Source organism: Mastomys coucha, unplaced genomic scaffold, assembly GCF_008632895.1.
Source record: "Mastomys coucha isolate ucsf_1 unplaced genomic scaffold, UCSF_Mcou_1 pScaffold15, whole genome shotgun sequence".
Lineage (NCBI taxonomy): Eukaryota > Metazoa > Chordata > Mammalia > Rodentia > Muridae > Mastomys > Mastomys coucha.
The window spans coordinates 147,594,651-147,613,599 of record NW_022196897.1 but is presented as its reverse complement, the minus strand read 5'-3'; the positions used below and the strand labels follow the sequence as shown (position 1 = coordinate 147,613,599).

General features: G+C 42.4%; 1 protein-coding gene across 23 annotated transcripts in view; it reads left to right on the top strand.

The window, feature by feature from the left end:
• The window catches only part of Ptprt (protein tyrosine phosphatase receptor type T), a 1,176,099-nt gene that overhangs the window by 1,024,977 nt on the left and 132,173 nt on the right, over positions 1-18,949 (top strand). For all 23 annotated transcript variants that reach the window (XR_004119009.1, XR_004119008.1, XM_031372635.1 and 20 more), the window contains one exon: positions 18,244-18,331. Coding sequence is in view for 21 of the 23 variants with exons in the window: in XM_031372635.1 (XP_031228495.1) it covers positions 18,244-18,331 (88 nt within the window). In the remaining 2 variants the exon portion in view is untranslated. The remainder of the gene's footprint in view (positions 1-18,243; positions 18,332-18,949) is intronic.

Sequence of the window (18,949 nt, the reverse complement as noted above, 5' to 3'; positions counted from 1 at the left end):
CCTCTTCCTCACCCTCCTCCTCCTCCTCCTCCTTCTTCTTCTTCCTCCTTCTCTTTGTCTTCTTCTTTCTGTCACTTGTAGTAATGACCCAGATACATTTTGCTCAGTTCCACTGTATGCAGTGAGGGCTCCTTAGCTCATACCACCTAGACTAAGTTTATCCCTCAGAGTATATCCCTAGACCAGTTTACTGAGTACTATTTCTGATGTCATGGGAGAACATGATATCATGCTAAACTTGTGGTCCAGATAGCTGCGTTTCAATGCAGTAAGCTGCGTGATCTTAACAAATCACTTTGCTATCTCAGTTTTTAAATTTTTCCATTAGTTGACACATGTGCCTAGGTGGCTCCCAAGACCTATATGCTCTTAAAATTTTGTGGGAGTATAGAGTAGTGGAGGGGACCATGTTTGACATACTTTGAGAACAAAAACAATCATAGGAGTGGATGTAATTACCAGCTCAGGAGAACCAGCAGTTGATTTCAAATACAGTCTCAGTCAAATACCATTTTTTTGTGTGTAAATTCAGTCTATTACATGAGCTTCCTAGATTCAAAAACCATTGCTTCTTTTTAAAAGTATCAGGACACAAATTTAAAGGAAAATGGATTTGTTCACAGATTTTGTAAACCAAGGAGAAAAGGACTCTTGGCTGAGACCTTTTCCAAAGTATTGTTACCCTTCAGTAGAAAAGATGAAGCCAGGCAGTGTGCCTCTGTTCACTTAAGATGCCAGAATAGTCTTCTGGTACATCTCCTGATAAGCTTCCTCCTGAGGTTGGTACCAAGGCTGATTTGGCCTTTCCCTGCCTCCCTACCTCTGAACCCCCCACCTCTGCCCAACCTGGGACTCATTGGGACCCATCATTTCAGGAGCCTAATAGCAAAAGCAACAGTATAACCCTTTCCTCCAAACATCTCCTCTCCTGCCAGGATAGTTACAAGACTACCAATTTTGGAGGAATATTGAAACAAGAGTTACAGGCAATGCTCTCAGCACATCTGAGTCTTATTTCTTAAAAGTAAGAGTGGTCCTGAGCATTGTATGCACACTGATGCATGTGGAAGCAGATCTGTTTGTGGAATAAATACCTCGGGACAAGATGCGTTCTTTATAAAGACATGCCCAATGTTATTGTAGTTGGATAAGCCCTTAGTCATTATAATTTATGTTGAAGTTTCAAATAGCATCATGAAAACCATGTATTTTATCAGAAAGGTGCATATATGGCCAAAGCCTAAGCTCCTAGACTATAAGCTTTAAATCTGAAATTCAAGAAGAGAAATACAGATGCAATCGACCATTTTGATACAATTCTTACCAGCATATTTCTTCTAAAGCATCCATCCTTGCATGCTAGTTATTACTTGATTGGTTGGTTGGTTGGATGGTTTGGTTTGGTTTGGTTTTAAATTTTTCTTTATATCTGTCAGCATCTCCCAAAGCTTCTAGCATGGAAAGAAACTTATTTTATATCAAAGAATACATCTTATTCCATCATTTGGGCCTCAACTATAAATCTCTCTAAAGAGGCTAGCCTCACCCTCAATTAATTCAAATTGTATTAATAGGCTAGTTAGTGTGCTTTGTGTCTGGTTAATAGCATGGTATGAGTAACCAGGAGCTAATTAGAAGACATTGTTAATTGAAATATCCTGCTTTGTAGGGTGTGCTAGTTCAGTTAAAAAGTGACTGTGGTTTTCTTTTATCATAAGGCTCTTATGATTTCTAGAATCTTCATCTTGAACATAAATTACAGATCTGCTTCAAGACTGAGTGTAGACATAAAACCCTGAGCCTCCAGCTTTGTTGTCACACAGACCCTGTGTGATGTCCTTGCCTGTCACCTTACCATTCTTCTCTGCTTTTATTTTTTTTTTCATACCAATGTGTGGATTTGACAAGTTGACATCTTAGAGACCATCAGCTTTAGCAAGCTGTGCCTTCTAAAATCAACAGAGCTGCAGTCACTCCCATATTCATTCAGTAAATATTTATTGAGTATTTACTATCACCCAGGAGTACTGTAGGCATTTGGGACACAATAGTGAGTGAAACAAACCCATGCCCTCATGAAGCATGTGTTCTAGTAAAGGGAAATAGAAAATAAGCACGGGCTTAAAAATAAATAAATCACTGTTTACTATGTTACAAACTACCTCAAATATGAGCAACAGAAAACAATTGATTTATTACAATAATTGGCTCTGTGATTTGGGATTTGAACAATGAAAAGAGGTTCAGTGATCTCTTCTCTGTAATGCAAGGCTCCAGGGCTAGGGGCTGAAATAATCTACAGCATCTTTATTCTGATGCCTAATAACAGATTGTAGACATCATCTGAGGTCTCATTGTTAGCTTTCCACTGGAATCCCTCTATGCAACCTCCTGAGTAGCCTGGGATTCCTGGCAGAATGGCAACTTCCAAGGCAGTTGGACATTGTATATGGTGCCTCAGAGCTCCAAAGGCAAGCCTCCTACCTAACAAGGTAAAAAATTGCATGACATTGGTGGCCTAGACTTTGATATCACATTGCATTGGATATGAGCAAAGAAAAAGCTACTCTCCTCCTAGTGTGGAGGGTAATTAGACTCCAGTTCTTCATAGAAAAACCACTTGCCAGCTCTAGAAGAGCACATAAGATAGTAGATAACATGATTTCAGGACAATACGGTCTTCTAGAAAAAAAGAAAGTGGGACAAAGACAGGAATTGAATAATTCAGGCTGAGACATGCAGGCAGGTCCAATATCAATGAAAGTAAAAGTATAGTCCTTAGGAAGGATAGATTAGGAAGGTGGAATTTCCATAGCAGGATGATAATATTCTGGCATGTGCAAACGGGAGTAAAGAAAGCTGATCAATGTATAGTGAATATGTGCTAAGAATGAAATAATCAGATTAAAGAAATAAAGAGAGACCTGGTGCTTTCATACATCACAAGCCAGTTCGAAGAGTTTGGCTTTTACTCTGAATAAGCTGGAAACTTATTACAGAGCTTTAAGAGCTACAAACGCCAATAGTCTGATTTTATGTTTAAAACCTCATTCTAGCTACTGTGTGGAGAAGGAGACCTGGAGAGGCAAGGTAAGGCCAGTGATGTGGTATCCCAGATGGGACAATGATGACTCTGGCCAGGGCCAGCAGAGGAGTCCATAAGAAATGGTTGGGTTCTGAATATGTCATAAAGATGGAGCCAACAAGGTGTCTTAATACATAGTGTCTATGTAAGGGAAAGGAATCAAGAATGACTCTGAAGCTCTTACATGAACCACCAGAAAGATGGAGTTACCACCAATGGTGATAAGAAGGTGCAGGGAAGTCCAAAATCTGGAGCAAATGGAAGTTCATTTGAGCTCAGTTTGCAGCATCCAAAAAAAATCAGTGGCCATATGGATTCTATCTTAAGAAAGAAGCCCAGACTCTAGAGAAAACATTGGTAATTGCAAAGTCACAATTCCAGATGAGGTCCTCAGATATGTCAACAGAGACAAGGACCTTGGACTTAGCCTTTTAACAATCCTACCTTAGAAAGACATAGAGTACCTTCCATAGGCTATTATTCCCTGGACATGGTTGTGAGAACAAAGGGGATGCAGTAACTATGACCCCATCTGTCAAACCTGAGTTTATGATAACGACAGGCTTATGGGCTAGTAATTTTAATTGCAATATGCATTATGTGGACAAAATGCTACAATAAAAGAATACCCAGAATTATAGTGACCTGTGTAGATTGGGCATATTCAGCCTAGCCTGACAGTACATTTGTTAGGGATTTTCATAAGTACACTAGTCTCAACCAAGTATAAAGAAATAAGAATAGTAAGTGAAAACATAGAGGAAAGTTCTAGAGAGGGAGCTACAAGTAATGTCGTGGGCAAGTAGAAAGTGAATTGAGTTCAAGGTACTATGAGTAACTTAATATAGAAAGCAGAACTGGGCACACGATGGGAGTTGGGGTTGGAGTTGTAGCAACTACATGTTCAGGAATGGGTTAATATTTCACACATTAAAGAATTTGGATTTTATTTTCAGGTGCCATGGGGGCTGTAGAGGGAGTAGATATTTTCAAAGTAAATTTTTACTTAAAATTTTGTATCAAAATAGAGATACTATAGGCAAGTAAGAGGCCAGGGCAATCATTCTTTAAAAAGATGGGACTTCGTGGCCCAAACCTAGAGGCTGGGCCCAGAGCCCAGGTCTCCCTCTCACACACATACACACACACACACACACACACACACACACACACACACACACAGACTCACACTGCCTGTAAAGCTATAATAAAATAAATTTGTTCTCTTTGACATGGAATAGGAGTTTTTCAATATCCATCCTTAAAGTTCCACTACTTGAAGTAATCCATAGATTGTCCTGCACTGTGAGCCAAATGCCTGGATTCATATCCTACCATTTTCATAAATATGTAGGTGACTGACAGCAAGCCATTCCTTGCTCTGGGTCTCACTTATGTCCTTAAGCAATGAAGACAAATAGGTTGGTCAGAGTGATCCAAGACCCCTTTTGTAGCTAATATTGTGAGAGTCAAAATAAGAACCCATTGACTAGACTAATTGTGTTTCCTTCCCATGGAAGTCTCTGCAGCACTCTCCCCCAATGTTATGTCACAGGATCTAGTTGATGAACTCAAGACAGACTAAAGCAAATTAACTTCACCTGCCATGCATATCCAGTTCTCAGCTGAGATTTTTAATCTTGACTTCTGGTTAAAATTACCTGAGAAAAAACTTGCAAAGCACCAGTGCACTAGCCATATTTCAGACCAATTAAAACAAAATGTACTGTGGTGGGACCAGAGATCAGTGTTCAACAAGCTTTCTAGTTGATTAAAATATATTTCAAAAATTACTAGTCACTAGCCTCAGGAAAGCCTCGGAGTTTCCAGTGTGGGCTCTATCTGTGCCCACAGACCATCACTATGCAGGTTTATTGTCTGATGCTCAAATCTGCCTGTGATAGAACACAGCCATTTTCAATCAAAGGCTGAGACACAGTCATGAACTATGGAGCCTCTTCCCCATTCTCCTAAGCCTCGCCAAGATGATCCCACTTTTTTCCCAGTAAAAACAAACAAAAGGCTCCACAGTATGCCAGAAAATGTGAACAGACGTTAGCTAGAGAGCAGGGTTGTCTCTGTGCCCTGTAATCAGATGAACAGAAGGGTAGCAGGTTTGTGGAAGATGAGGGAGAACAGGAAGAGGTGACTTTGTGATACAAAGGAGGGAAGCATGTTAATCCTCGTCCAACCCAGACAGCCTGTCACTGTAATGAATGGAACGAGCCCAGTAGGGCGACCAGAAGGCGTCTGGTTATCACAGCTCCATTAAGACTATTTAAGGGAACAAGGAACAGCTGTGTGGAATATGATGTTGTCTAATGAAGAGCAAACATGTGTTCATTTTCCAGCTCTGGCCGGATGCACCATGTGCACAGCTTTTGAGGGGAGAGGCCATCTTGCTTAGTCATCTGTGGGTGATGTCAGACAGGCATCCTTCTAATGGAGCGTAACCGTGGCAGTGGAAGCTTCCTGAGGAGGGAAAGAGTGCACCCCAGACTGCTAACAGATGAACAGGACATCTTGTTCCTGGGGGGGGACTTTGGTCCAGTTCCTTGATTTATAGATGAAAGAGGTTCTGGGGACAAGCATGAGGAATTAGTGGCAGATGCTCAAGTCATAAATGGGGAAACATGGTCATTCTTCTACTCTGCAAAATCATAATGACCCAAATGGAAGAGCCAGGCTCCCACCTGTTCATCTCACTCTCCTGACAGGGTTAAAGCTGGAAGAAAATGAGCCAGATCCTGGAAGTGGCCAAAAGACATTGAACCCATATGGTGTCAAACTTGGGGGAAAGCTCATGCTGGTTGACACTGTGAACTCAGTCCCTTTAGTCTATTTTTATCATTCAGCTTACAATAATGCTCATAACATAGCCGACCGCATTTGTTTATGTTTGATATAGAAACCCTCCCAACTTAACTGTGTGATTCCCATAGGATCCTGTAGAAAAGTTCTTGAACCAAGAATCAAGACCTGAGTAGTCTTAGAAAGACTCTTTCCCGAGGGAGTCCTAGTTCTGTCTTCTGTGAAGTGCTTGCCTGTTTTGCATTGATTTTTAAGTGTGACAGTATATGGCCTTTTCTACCCACTCATAAGAAGCACCAACTGAATGCCGATGCTGTATTTTGTGCTAATCTAGGCAGTGGAGATAGCTAACCAGAAGAAATGAAGACCCTGTGTTAACAAAGCTCATGACTTCACCACAGAAGAGAATTCCATAGCTTAACTCTAGTTAAAACGCTTCAGAACAGGGGTTCTCAAGCTTCCTAACGCTACGAACTTTTAGTTTCTCGTGTGGTGGTGACCCCCCAACTGTAAAATTATTTTTGTTGCTACTTCCTAACTGTAATTTTGCTACCATTGTGAATCATAATATAAATATCTTATATGCGACCCTGCCAGGGGGTTGTGGCCCACAGGTTGAGAACCACTGCTTTAGAGACACATGGATGTAAGCAAGGTAGGAGAGGCAGGCGGTTATGACTGGCATTGTTATTACTTTGTTTGGGCTTCTTCTTACCTGTTTCTAAGATAAATTAGAAGTGTCACAAAAGATGTGACACTAAGCTGAAGCAAGTACACTGTGGGATAAACTATGGAGACAGCGCGTGTGTATGCGTGTGTGTGTGTGTGTGTGTGTGTGTGTGTGTGTGTGTGTGTGTGCGCGCGCGCGCGCGCGCGCGCGCGCGCGCATGAGCATATGCACATGTGTCTATGTATGTCTGTGCCATACCTATGGAGGCCAGAAGAGGGCATCAGATCCTCTGGAACTATAGTTGTAGATGGTTGAGAGTTCCGACTTAAATACTACAAACTGAACTTAAGTCCTGTCGGAAAAAGAGTATATACTTCTCCCACTGAGCTCTTACTCAGAATATCCCCATTACCAGAATAAAGAAATAATCATCATCTCCCACAATTCATCCCTTCTAGCCCTGACGTTTAGGAATGAGTCGTTGGCCCAGAAATGGCCTCCTAGATGCTCATGTTTGGTATGTATAATGGACACAATGGACTTGGGTGTGGGCAGAGGGGAGCTGGAAGGATAAGGAGGCCATAGTACAAGCTTCTCCACTGGGCTTGAAAATAAGGACAAAATCTTACGCTTTTCCCCCTCAAACATCTGGAAAATAGCATACAAATATGAAATATTTAATTGTACTAGGAAGTACTGGAAAAGTTTAAGGAATTAACAATAGTTATATCCAAAATGCAAATCAAAACCAAAATGAGGTAATAGGCCACCCCAGTTAGAATTACTATTATCAAATGGCAAGAAGCAGAGGTGAGGGTGGAGAGATATCTTTGCAGTTAAGAACACTTACTGTTCTTGCAGAACCCACATAACCTCCAGCTCCAGGGCATCTGATGGCCTCTTCTGACCTCTGAGAGTACCGAGCATAGATATGATACATACACATATAGGCAAAACATTCATAAACATAAATTTTTATTTTAAGGCAGGAAATAAATGCTATTGGAGGATCTAGAGGAAGAGAAATTCACATATTGCTAGTGGACATGTAATAAGCACAGTCATGGAAAACAGTACAGAGGATCTTTAAATAGCTAGAAATACACTAGCATATTGTATAATGGTTCTATGCTGAGTCATACATCAAAGGAATTTAAATGAGTGTATAGAACAGACATCTTCACTCATAATAGCTAAGATATGGAATCAGCCTAGAGGGTTCATTGGCAGATAAATGATAAAAAAAATGTGATATGCATACTCAATGAAATATTCATCCATATAAATGAGACTGTCATTTGCAGTAATATGCATGAACAGGAGAATATTACATGAAGTGAAATAAGTCAGACCTAGAAAGACAGATAGCACATGGTCTCACCTAAATGTAGAAACTAAAATACTGGTTTAAGGATGCAGAGAGAAGTGCAGTGGTTACTGGAACCTGAGAAGGGTTTGGAGGACAGAAGGTTGAAGAGAGGATGGTTTGTGTGTATTTGGGCAAGTTGGAAAGAAAGAACGGTTTTAAAATCTACAGTAGTGTGACTGTTTTGACAACAGTTGATTGTACATCTCAGAATAGCTACTGAAGGTTTCGAATATTCCCAACACAAAGAAATGACATCTGTCTGAGGTGACAGAGATGCTCATTTCCCAATCTGATCACTATGCATTGTATAGATGTATTGAGCTGTGGGTACTCCATAGATATACATAATTAGGATGTGCCAATTAAACGTAAGAATATAATTTTTTAAAAGAATAACTCACCTCAAGAAAAAGATACTATGTCTTACGAAAGGAAAGCAATGCAAAAAGATCCTCACCTGTGTGGGCGGTCCCTCAGGATGTGGGAACATCAGCCTTTAACTCTGAGGCTGAGTCTCCCCCAGGGCATTTGCTATGTGCACCTTCCTCATTGCCTACAACAGTTCTCAAGCAATAATGTATGTCAGAAGCAGCTAGAGTTAAGAAAGGACACTGAGGCATAGGGTCACTGATGCCAGATAGCTATTCTATCAACTGAGGACATTGTATGAATGAGGAGAAAGCTTTTATTATAGATACGAGGGAAAGTAAAACCAGAGAAACTGGAAGAGTCTGGAGCAGGGAGAGAAAGTCATAAACTGAACATGCGCAGCAGACTGGACCAGGCCATGAGAAGAATGCAGGTTGGGAATGGGAGGGTGGGAGAGATAAAGAGAGAGGGACAGAGAGAACCAAGAGAGGAAGACAGAAGAAAAGAGAGAAAACTCATGGCTGAAATGGCAGAATTATATGGGAATGAGAAGCTGGCAGAAGGAACCCCATGAGCTAGAGAAGTTTAGGATAGGGGCTGGGTAAGAAGAGCCAGATGCCAGCTTGGACTCTTCAACAGGTATCTGTGAGGCTGAACCTGGAGAGCAACAGGTGTTTTGGTATGCTAATAGGCAGTGCAGATAGCCATGTGTCTGGATTCTTTTGAACTTGACAGCTCTGGGGCTCTGCATTAGCTACTTCCTTGGGAAATCTGGATGCCCACCAAAGTTTGAGAGCCACTGTCATCATAATTGTCATCTGAAAGAAATCTGTGGGGTTTTCAAGCTTTGTAGTGTGTGTGTGTGTGTGTGTGTGTGTGTGTGTGTGTGTGTGTGTGCGTGTGTGCATGTCTAAGCATACACATTTTGTGCAGGTTTGTGTGCATGTGTTTGCAAGCCTATGGAAACCAGAGGTCAGCCTCTTGTGTGTTATTCCTCAGTATGTATTTCCACCTTCTTTCTTGAGACAGAGCTTCTCATAGGTCTGGAACTTGGTGATTTCATTCATCATCAGACCATCAAGTCCCAGAGATCCATTTGTCTCTGTGTACTTAAGCTTACTACGGCCAGCATGTTTTTTTCATATGGGTTCTGAGGGTTGAACTTGGGTCCTCATGTTTGAGCAGTAAGCACTCTGCCAAATTAACTATCTCCCCATCCCATGTCCTTTCCTGTAACTTGAAGGTAAGATCCCACTGTAGAACCCAGGCTAGCCTCAAACTCTCAGTCCTCCTTGCTTCAATCTCCCACATGCAGGTTGGGCCTTTTAAAGAATGTTTTATGACTCTACACACAGGCATGCACTCAACCATTCTGACTTGATCCAAGTTCCCATGACAGATGAATACCTGCATCTTTGCAACAATCTCATTTCCTACTTAGCTTCACCAGCAGAATTCATAAATTACCGTCTATTTAGTGACATGGTATGCAATAATATTTGTTCTCCTGATGCCATTCTGAATAGCCATCGTTAGTCATCCCCTCCTGCCTCCTCCATCCACATTTATAATCCCCAAAGCATATGCTTTTCAGCCACACAATGGGTAGCGTGGGTTAAAACTTTAAACTCTGCCGAGGCCACCACTGACTCACACAGTACCTCAGAGGGAAACAGCAGAAGGTGTGGCTGCCTCAAGATACTTAACTGTCACCTTCCAAAAATGTTCATAATATGGATACATAGAAAACGACACCGTCTGTCACACACACAGTCTTCCTTAGATCTAATGTCCCTGCATTGTCCCCTACCTGCACAGCTGTCCATAGTGGCCCCATTACCTCATAAGCTCCCCCAGACTTCAGCAAATGGAGTATTAAATGAGTCCATGAATAGACTGAGACTAGAATTTAGACTCCCAATAGATTACAGAATTCTCCACTACCTGAAGCCTATATCTTACCTAAAAATCAACTTCCCCCAGCTGCCCTTATTTTAAAACTGAAGACCTGTATCCCCAAAATCCCTTTGATTTGAGAAAAACTGAGACAGGTATTGCCAGGAGTTCCCACCTTTATATTTCTACCAATAACTTAGATTTTGTTTGGTGGGGGCACACAGTAAATTCAGAGAGAAAGCTACAAAGGCCTAGCATCAACCTTTGTATGGAGGATGATGTAAATAGTCTGTAACCACCTTATGCCTCAGGCATTGGTCCAGATGTTGTACGCACTACCTCAGGTAATTACTAATTGTCACAAATCTCTGTGGAACATGCTTCATTTTTTATATTCAATAATTTATATTTTCATTTCAGGAATGCCCATGCTGCGTTTTAACGAATGCATAGAAGGGTGTATCAGTATCCCTGAGGGGGAAGTAACAAAACTGCTCTTCCTGCTCCTGTAAGCTCTACCCCACCCCTCCTCTCATATAAAGGGTGTATTATGGCCTTAGTTTCCAAGAACATCTTTGAGTCTTAGATGGGAAAATGACTTCCAGTGAAAATATTCAGGCACAGTAATCAGCTTGCCTTTCTGCCTTTCCCCCATTCACACTCATAGTTTAGTATGCTCAAAGCAGTTCTTGACAAGAAAGGTGAATGACAGGCCCTACTAAAATGGTTCCTTCCTTGGTGAGGACTCTGGAAGTTTCCTTCCATGGAATACAGTGGGAACAGGAAGAAATCGTGATGGGCTGAACTGGTTATGGAGGAGGCAGGCTCTTGGCTATGCCCTGAAGCATCATCCAGGAACTGGCTGATCAGCAATCCTGGGGCCTGGTTTTGCTGCACCTCGGGGCATTTCACATCCAATTATCTCCTGGGATACAGGCAAGCCAAGGGGAATAAAGGAAGGGCTCACTGCTGACAGAAGCCGCTGGGTTAGTGGGACTGCTGGTAAATGAAGTGGACTGGAGCACCGCAGCATAGGATTGGAAGTGAGCCCTTCTCCAAAACCCGCGTTCTGAGGTCTCACTATCTGGGACTTGGGTCCAAAGAAGAATTAAAAGCATTTTAAAGGACCCTCTCACCTAGTTGGACTAATCCAGCTGGTAGGAGGAAGAAAACATTGCCAACCAATCATTCGGGATAATTCTTGCTTCTAAGAGAGAATTAAAACACCAAGCAGGGCAACAGAGGCGGGTCGCTCAGACATAAGGACTAAGTCAGCAGGACAGAGTCTAAGAAGGAAGGGTCTGTGATCATGTGGCCTGAGCCTCCCAACTACACAGTGGCTTGGCAGGTGAGTGCCTAGAGTAGGCACCAATAATCATTTCATCGTGAAATCTATCAGGCCTGTCAACAAATGTGAAGGGAAGTCTCCAGTGACAAGTGATTCCTGCTCTTATCATGGTGTGACAATGGCTGTGCTGCCTCCCAAAGCATTCCTATTGGCACTGAATAAAACTCACATTGTGCCCGTGATCTGAAGGCCTTCGCCGAGTCACACCTATGTGCCACTGATCCACAGAATGTATGCCTCTTTTTATTTGTGCTCTGGGGAGCCTCCCTCGAGTTTTAGAATACCATAATCTCATTCCACCTCAGGGCCTCTGCACTCGCTCTTCCCTCAGCCTGGAATATTCCACCCAGTATTGTCAGGACTCCAGCCATGTCTTGTCACGGCTGACATTTGCTTCTCCTTTAGTTTGAGATCAAACGTGTCATCCAAAGACTATCATACACAGTGTTGAGGAAGTTGGGGTTATTGAATAGTTCAGATGGTGTGTGACTTTTCCTAGAGACACATGAAGAAATTTATTAATCCCAGATAGATAACTGACAATAGATCAAAGAAACGATGATGGCAAATCTAGCTTAGTGAACCAATAAGTTTATTGAGGTTACTTATAAGAGTGTAGGTGAAGGTTCACATATAGGAACATGTATGACCCAAAGATAATTGTATCATAAGAAAAGAAGCCTACATTGCAGGCTTCAGACTCACAGAAGCTCTGCCCCTAGTTGTTCCCCATAGGATTGGCCAACTTGACTGGTTGGAGAATCTTCTCTCTCTAGCAAATATTCTTGCTTATGTAACTTTGGAGAGGGCTTTGTGAATCCTCTAAGTTTCAGAAACTTCCTGACTTGTGAGATGTTTACTCCTTGAGCCTTGTAAAGTTTACTTCCTGAGTCTTAAAGCTCTTCCCTCCAACTTTGAAAGTTTCGATTTGGAAGAAATTGCTAAGCAGCTGGGAGAAGGTTGGGTCTGTCAGGAGAAGGGTGCAAGGAAAAGGGCTCAAAAATGTGGGTTGTGCTCAGTAAAATTATAGATGCTTTAATCAAGCTCCAGATTGGGTGCTAGATGTGCTGTTATTGGACAGTTTGATACATCTTAACCGAGAGAAGAATGTAGCTGGCAGAAAGGCAGTGGCATGACTGTCAACTGGGCAATGATTAGCCATTTCCTTTGTGGTCGTGAACAATGCTCATATTTTTGTCTGCGTTTAGATGTGACTGAAGAAAGGCCTTGCGATTGTCCCTTCCCATCATGACATTCAGAAGGGCTCTTATCTCTGACTGTTTCTATGAAATCTTTTATGCTCAGCAGAAGAGCCCTGGGGCTCAGCTTTGAGTGCCAGGCCAGCTTGCCAGTACCAAGGTCTGCTTTTCTCCTTCTCAAATGTTATCTTTCCAAACAATCCTGCCCAAACCTCTCTATCTGGGTTATTTTTTATCCCTGGTTACTGTCTCCCTACATACCTTGCTCGTTGCCTTCCTTCAAAGCACACATTGCAAACAGTAATCACTTGTTTTGTGTGCATGGCATCTGCCTCTCCCCACCGTGAATGTGGTTCATGAAATAGCATCATTTGCATCTACTGTCATCATCTTGAGAACCTGATACAGGACCTAGCCTCCAATGCCCATGGAGGAAGGAGGTGTGTGCAGGAAAAACAGACTCTCCTATGCTGCTGAGCAACTACTTTCCTGCCTCCAGACCTCACTTCCTGAGGTTATGCAATAATCTAGTTTCAGTCTCTCTCTCTCTCTCTCTCTCTCTCTCTCTCTCTCTCTCTCTCTCTCTCTAAAAACCTTTTCAAATCTGACTTTGGAGGATGTTGTGAATACCCAAGGCTCAGCTCTCCAGGGACAAGGACATCCTCAAACACATCTTTTGAACCAAAATTAAGTGACTGCCTTGGGAAAGGAACACTGGGGGAGAGTGGGAAATAGTTCTACACTCAGAGGGGAATGCCAAAGTGGGGCTTCACACGTTAAGGAGAAAGAACAAGAAAAGGGAGCCAGAGATGGATAATAGAGGAGTATAACGAGGTGGCAATTTTGGTTTCAAAAGAATGTGATTAGCTCCTAATGACTGCCACCATTCCCTGGTCAATCTACTGTAACTAGCCACTAATGTAAAAATAATGCCCCTGGCTCCTTCACTTTGAAGACTGAGATGAGTCTTCCTTTCATGCTTTTACCCCTCAGATTTGTTTTCTTGAAGAGATTATCTCTATTAGACTGCAGCTACCTAAGAAGGGAAACATATGGGTGATCAAAGTCTGCCAATTAGGAGCCATTACCACCTCCTCTCCCGTGACTCTATTAGGCACACCTTCTGTATTTGTCAACACCATCACACACACACACACACACACACACACACACACACACACACACACACACACTCACACACACACACATACTATCCCTAGTCTCCTTATGCCTTGCTAAGGGAAGACAGTGGTCCAGGGTCTGTAGTAGGTGCCTATGTGTATTTCCCATGAAATTATAATTGTTATATTGGGCATAGGATTGCCGTGGGATAGGTTTGCCTTGGCTTGTCCCCAAGGCCATGGCTTTAATGTTAAGCAGTTGTTAGGATGGATCTTTCGTTGGACTTTGCAGTGTTGCAATACAGAGGGTTTATGCTTATTCTGTTGGGCCCCAGGAGGCAGGCCAAGGTAAAGCACAGGGCCAGAGTAAGAAGAAATCCAGCCAGTGATGCTGCTCAAAAGACAGGCAGGAAACTGTGGGACAGAGAGCTGCTGTCTGTCACTGAGGGTGTCCCAGCAATTGATACTGTGAATCACCTGATCAGGTAGCTGCCTGAAGGCCACTGTGGACAGGGCAATTCTCAAGGTCACTGATGGCTCTGCAACTCCAAGATCTGGCCATCCACAGGCGCAGAAGTCATTGTGTTCATTTGTCATTTTGTTTATTCTAACAATATGAAGTACAGTCTTAGCAGTGGACCCTGGAAACAGAAATAAAAATAAGATGTTTTTATCCTTTCCCTGAAGAAGCCTGTGGCCAAGGTGGAAGGCAGGCTTTTAGGTTACTAGATATAGAGTTGTCCCCATGAAAATATCTAGAAGTGGCTGCTTCTATCTAAGGACACAGAAAAGAGGGTGAGCAGAAAGACTACACAAAGAAGAAGCAGCTTAGGACTGGGTCTTGAAGATACTCCGAGATTTTACAGGAGTGGGCGAGAACATCAAGTAGAAAGAATATGTAGAAAGTTTCATGGATCTGAAGGGCTTTGTACCCAGCAAGAGTAAGGCTGAAAGACTATTTGGGTTGAAATCATAAAGAGCCAGCTAATGAAACAATATGGAATTTATCCTGAAGACAATGAAGAGAGGAGTAATTGGGCCTGATCACATTTTATAACGATTGCTCTGATTACAATGGAGGAACAAAACCAAAGTCAGGGCACCAAAGAGGAGACTCATGGAAAATTGTCTCTGCAGGTAAATTCACCATTTTTGCACGAAACCCCATGGGAGCCTTTAAGCATTGCCTGGGTCCACCGTTTATCACAGACAGTGACCTAGCTGGTCTGGAACAACACCTAGGCCTTACGAGATTGAAACCACCCCCAAGCAATATTAGCATGCAGCCATAAAGAGAACTTTATTTTAACTGTAACCTAAATTCTGACACATAGCAGATCCTGAACATATTGTCTCATATGATCCTTGTGAAAATGGTCTGCCCCACCACCATGTTGGAATGAACAATGAACTTCTATCACAGAGAATTTCAAATGGAAAACCTACTGCCCCAAAGATCAGCCCAAATATCATAAAAGGCAATGCTGTCATTAAGACCCTGACACACAGCCCTATACCTGGCAGAATGACTGGCAGGAGTGGGGCTACCTGGTCAGGAGGTAGGATGGGCTTGGAAGCTGAGTTAAGCATGGGAGCAAGAAGCATTTGTGACCTAAAAATAGCCTAAGCCAAGGGATGAATGGTTACCAGGGATGCTTGGTACCCAGAGGGCAATACTTGCCTTGTTTCCCCTTTAAGAAGTCTACCTAAGGGTGTGAGAAGAACAAAGAAGAACATTCTGAGCCAGTTATTGCTGAGCCCAATTGGAGAGCACAGCTTTGCACAGGAAGCCCAGGCAAAGGCCTTTCACCTGTGCCTTCCAGTGGCTAGGGGAAGGACAAATGACAGACTCTAGTTCTACATATCCACCCACTGCACAGACAAAGCCCATGATCATGCTAGAAAAAAAAAAAAAAAAAACGTCAGCAAACCACAGACACAAGCTAAACCCATATTTACGAACACCTATGCTTATGAATAAACATTTTCTAGAACACAGCCATGTCTGTGCATTTGCCTATGGCTGCGACAACTCTACAACCAGAGGGCTGGATGTGATTATTCTCTGGCTAAATATGTATAGAGATTTTCACGGATCCATCTTGCAAGTTACCCTTGCTATTAGAAGACCCAGCAAAGTTGGCGAAGCATGTGTGGGACTTGAAACAAGAAAGGTTCCACTGTGCATAAACACTGCTTTTTCATACCCAGTGGCCCTGCCTGCCTCTGAGACCATACTCTGCTGAATGACTGAACTTCTGGCTAATTTGTGAGCGCTAATTAGACCTAGGAAGGAATGAATGGGTACAGCTAAGGCTGATGTATTAGATGAATGAATGTCTTCACCTCAGCTGTGCCGATCAGAACTTGCAAATTCAGCATCCTAAGTAATGCAAGGTCCATGGCAGGACATTGAGCCTGTCCTCCTGTGGGGAAGGACAGAGACACTCATCAAAATAAGGTTTGTCCTGAATACTGTTGTAGGCTTGATAAAGCTGGTTCCACTTTGCATAAATGCTCATTTCTCTTCATCTGTGAAAGGACTGGCTAAACACTCCCTTTGTTCTAGATCACTTAGCACTCAGCTCTCATAAACTATCCACAGGGGTGTTCACCTGGCTGTCCATTACTTTATTGCCTCCCTTTTTAACTGATAGATGACTTCTGTCTCCTATCTCCCTTTAAGCTGTAAAGCTTTGTATCAAAATTCCTGATCAGCAGCTCAGCTTAGATGTCTTAGAGGCATTTCAAAGTTGGATACCATTATCATTTTTACTAATCTCAACATATTAAAAAGACACAATACCCACTGATGAGCACTCTTCTAAGTATGTCGCATATCCAAAACTCAATGTTTAATTCCCACCCAATCCATCATGTTTCTCCCGCAGACTTCTCCATTTTCTTTAGTAAATGACATTCCTCTGGTTCATCAAACCATCAACCTAGAAGCCAGCCTTCATTCTTTCTTACACAGTCCCTGTCTACAATACATGTGTTAGTGCCCTGTACAAATCCACACATTCATGGTTCTCATGCATGCCCACCTGATGGCTTCCTCTGGTACGCACCTACGTTTTGTTACCTGGGGGTTTCCTCAAGACCAAAGACTGTCCACACTATGTACAAAACATGGCAGAAACTTGAGGGTTTTCTAACATTAATTCTCCAATAGTAACCGAGGGGAAACCCTGGGTAAGCATTCCATCTCCCTTCCAACTCTTACTCCCCTTCTGGAACAAGAGCCCAGAACCTGAGATGTGCTTTCAAATTAAGCCTCAGTATTGCTTAGTGGGACAGTGGCATTCTGCCCTGTCAGCTTCATTCTCTTGATGGCCCTCTTCCCACATTCTCCTAATCATACTCTTTGATTGTCTCTGAACCCAGCCACTTTTACTCAAACCCTTCTCTCTGCTTCTTCTTCTGCTTCTGCTTCTGAGGCAACCTAAGTCAGAAACACTCAACTGAACAGCCACAAAATAATTGCTTGTCTCATGATCACTACCACTACCTACTCTAACAGTCCAAATGCCATCATGACATGATTACAGTAAATGCATAGCCAATTAGCCTGCTTCTTCTGGCCTTCTGAGAGCCTGTGTTCCACACAAGAACGTTACAGCATATGAGATGACCTCCTTGTTCAGAGCCCTCCAATGATGTCCCAACACACTTAGAACAACATTCTGTATTAACCAGGAACTTCAATGCTTGGGTGTCATCTGAATTCTCACATCCTCTCTGTAAGTTTCCAGCTCCCCGTTCCTCCCTCACTTTCATCTGTGAACATGGTCCTCTGGTTGCTCCCAGACCTTTGTACCTGTTCTTTTTCCCTAGATAACACTTTCTGCTTTTTTCAATGAAACTGGCTTCTTTACCCTATCAAGAAGTGAATTTGGATGTGAGTTTTTCACAGAAAACTTCCTAAACTGTTAGAAATTTCAATCCATATTGCTATCCATTTATCCCGCTTTATTTCTTTATATCTTCATTATCTAATATTGGATTTGCTCTGTCCTTTGCTACAGTGAATACTCTGGAGTTCTTGGCTGCTACTATGTACTCTAATGCCTAGAAAAGTATCTAAAACATATTAGGGGATCAATGTGTATCTGTTGAGCATATGAATGAATGAGTGAATGGCTCTTTACTGGACTAGACTTTAGGCTCATGATAGCCATGGGATATAACAATATTTGAACAAATGAACAAAAAAGATAAGACCATGGGAGGTACCATTACAGGGTATATAGCCCTTTATACTGAGAGCCTCACAGTGGATACTTATTTCCTGTTGGTTCATCTACACTTGAGAGTTACCATCTCATAGCATCTCAGGCTATGCTAACTTAACCACTTTGTTTTTCCATTGTAGGCCTTACCAGAAGGACAGACAGCTTCGTGGGACACAGCCAAGGAAGATGAAAACCGCAATAAGAATCGATACGGGAACATCATCTCTTGTAGGTGTCCTTCCGGGACATTCTATTTGTTAGATTTGGGGTAACATGGGAGCAAAAAAAGGTTCTCTTTTCTTGGAATTTGCTATAAAATAATCCTTATGTATCCAGCTTTGGATTAGTAGATGTTTCCAATGATCTCAGGAAGCAGCCACTTCAGCCTTCCTGTGATCTAGTATAGCCCAGCCCAGGCCTTTTGACATCTAACCCACAGAGTGAGTGAGTAGCATTTCTTAAGATCTCAGAGTACCCCAATTTGAGCAAAGAAAGGAGAAAGTGGGGAATCCTAAGTTATTTCTAGCACACTTCAAAGTTTTGTTTTAACCGTCTAGACATCACCATAGGAAAAAAAAACTGGAGAACGAATAAGACACTGGCAGATTGTAAAGGAAGAAAGAGGCAGAAGTTTTCGCTTAGCTGTTTCCTGTGCTGATTTAGGAATGGGCTCTGTCTGAATAGTGGAACTAATCAGAAAACATTTATAATTTCTCTCTTACTTGCAGACAGCAAGATTTTTTTTTTGCAAGTGAAGTGGCGGAAAGAGATATTCAGATAGTCAGCAAACATGTATTAAGGCATGATGTGTGGGCCTCTGCTGAACACTTCCTGTGCTGGGCACTG